The sequence below is a fragment of the Chelonoidis abingdonii genome, chromosome 11 (assembly GCF_003597395.2).
Source record: "Chelonoidis abingdonii isolate Lonesome George chromosome 11, CheloAbing_2.0, whole genome shotgun sequence".
Taxonomy (NCBI): domain Eukaryota; kingdom Metazoa; phylum Chordata; order Testudines; family Testudinidae; genus Chelonoidis; species Chelonoidis abingdonii.
This window is the reverse complement of record NC_133779.1, coordinates 21,894,606-21,896,544: the sequence shown is the minus strand read 5'-3', so window position 1 is coordinate 21,896,544 and position 1,939 is coordinate 21,894,606. Positions and strand designations below refer to the sequence as shown.

Here is a 1,939-nt window from a genome sequence, read left to right as displayed (position 1 = left end):
CCTGACCGCCCCCTCCCAGGATCCCCCACGACCCCACCCCCTATCCAACCCTCCCTGCTCCTTGTCCCCTGACCGCTCCCTCCCAGGATCCCTCAGGACCCCACCCTCTATCCAAGCCCACCTGCTCCCTGTCTCCGGACTGCCCTGACCTCTGTCTACAGCCCCACCCCCTGACAGCCTCCTCGGGACTCCCATGCATATCCAACCCCCTCCCCCGCTCCGCCTCCTGACCAGCCCCCCAGAACCTCCACCCCCATCCAACAGCTCCCTGTCCCCCAATTGCCCCCTGCAACCACCTGCCCCTTATTCAATCCTCCCTCTCCCTGCTCCCCTACCATGCTGCTCAGGGCACCAGGGCTGGCTTATTGGAAAGCTTGGGAGGTGGGCAACCACATGCTGTGCCACCCACACAGCAGCATAGCTGCAAGGGAGGGGGGACAGAAGGGGAGAGGTCAGGGGCTAGCCTCCCCGGCCAGGAACTCAAGGGCTGGACAGCCACACGGCCCTCTTGGAATTTCTCCCCCAGTTTGGGAACGAATGGTCTAGTGGGTTAGTGCAGGTGGGCTGGGAGTAAGGAACCCCGGACGATATCCCCCAATTCTGGACGGCGCACGGGGGTCTAATGGTTAGTCACAGGAAGGGACTGGGGAGGCCAGGACACCTGGGTTCTATCCCCAGCTCTGCCACCGACTCAGCCTAACCCTAACCATTTTCGACGCAGAGGAGCAGCCACTGAAAACAGCTGACAGTTGCTCAAAGGAGATGCAGAGTGGTAGGACTAGGACCTGTGAACGTTAATGCCCTCGACCTGACAACGTGTGCCAGAGGCGTCTCTCAGTTCTCACCCCTATGGAAGCTCAGGCCAGGCTGCCCCAGACACCCAAGCTCGGAACGAGGACAAATGGAGACCAGGCCCAGGACCGCACCTTCCCGCCAGGGGTCCCCAGCGGAGACTTACTTGTTCTCGAAGGATATCGTGACCGAGTCTTCGTGCACATCTTTCACAAAACCCTGCAGAGGGAGAACGGAAGAAAGCATGAGATCCTCAGGGCAGTAGATTCCTTTGACAGCAAACCCGGATATTAACGACTTCATTATGGGGAGGCTGTGGGCAGGGCAGTAGCAGGGATCGGTGGATAACTGCAACTTTCTGCCGCAATCCCCCCCCCCCCCCCCCATGCGCAGAATTAAGATCTCAGCATTAGAGCCGTGTGTCCACAGCCCTGGTTCCTGGAGTCAAGTGATTTTAGCAGCATCTAGGGCTTCGGTTTTTTTAAAAAATTAAGTTTCTAGCTCTCACGGTTGTGAAGAAACACCTGAAAATGTGACCGGAGTGTAACGGACACAGCGACGTCTGCCTGAAACTATAGCTCAGAGAAGGGTGAACTGCCCCAAGGATAACTGACTCAGCCAGGCTGTCTGAGTCTGCAGAGAGCCTGAACCAATCCCTCAGCAAGGGGAACCATCCCATGCATTTCAATGGGGAGTCAATTCCAAACCCTGCAGCACTGCCCCCCTCCTCCCCACCAACCCCATCCCAGCAGGGAGCTCTGTGTGGTGTTGAGGGGGAAGGCATCGCAGACTGCTGCTTCATCCATACAGACACACCCCAGCTGCTGGGCCCCCCCAGATCTCTAGGGGGAATGTGGGGGACCTATGCTGCTATCCTTTTCATCCGCTTGGGCAAACCACTTGTGCCTCAGTTTCCCCATATGTAAAATGGGTACAACAACCCTGACCTCCCCTGTAAAGAGCTTTGAAGTCTAGTAAGGAAAATGCTATCTAAGAGCTAGATGGTATCAAGCCAGCGCTCCATTTATAACCATCCTCCTTCCCCCAAACAGTGATTAGGGTTTTGGATTGTCGTACGTGGTTTTCCTCCTCTCCCAGCTTGATGCATCATCACAGGGCGCCCTGGTTTTCAGGAAGTGCTGGGCAA

General features: G+C 57.0%; 1 protein-coding gene across 2 annotated transcripts in view; it reads right to left on the bottom strand.

Moving 5' to 3' along the window:
• The window catches only part of FXR2 (FMR1 autosomal homolog 2), an 11,942-nt gene extending 10,832 nt beyond the window's left edge, over nucleotides 1-1,110 (bottom strand). For both annotated transcript variants that reach the window (XM_075070368.1, XM_032786458.2), the window contains exon 1: nucleotides 959-1,110. In XM_075070368.1, coding sequence (XP_074926469.1) covers nucleotides 959-1,095 — 137 coding nt within the window. In that variant the 5' untranslated portion in view covers nucleotides 1,096-1,110. The remainder of the gene's footprint in view (nucleotides 1-958) is intronic.
• Between the last annotated feature and the right edge of the window lie 829 nt (nucleotides 1,111-1,939).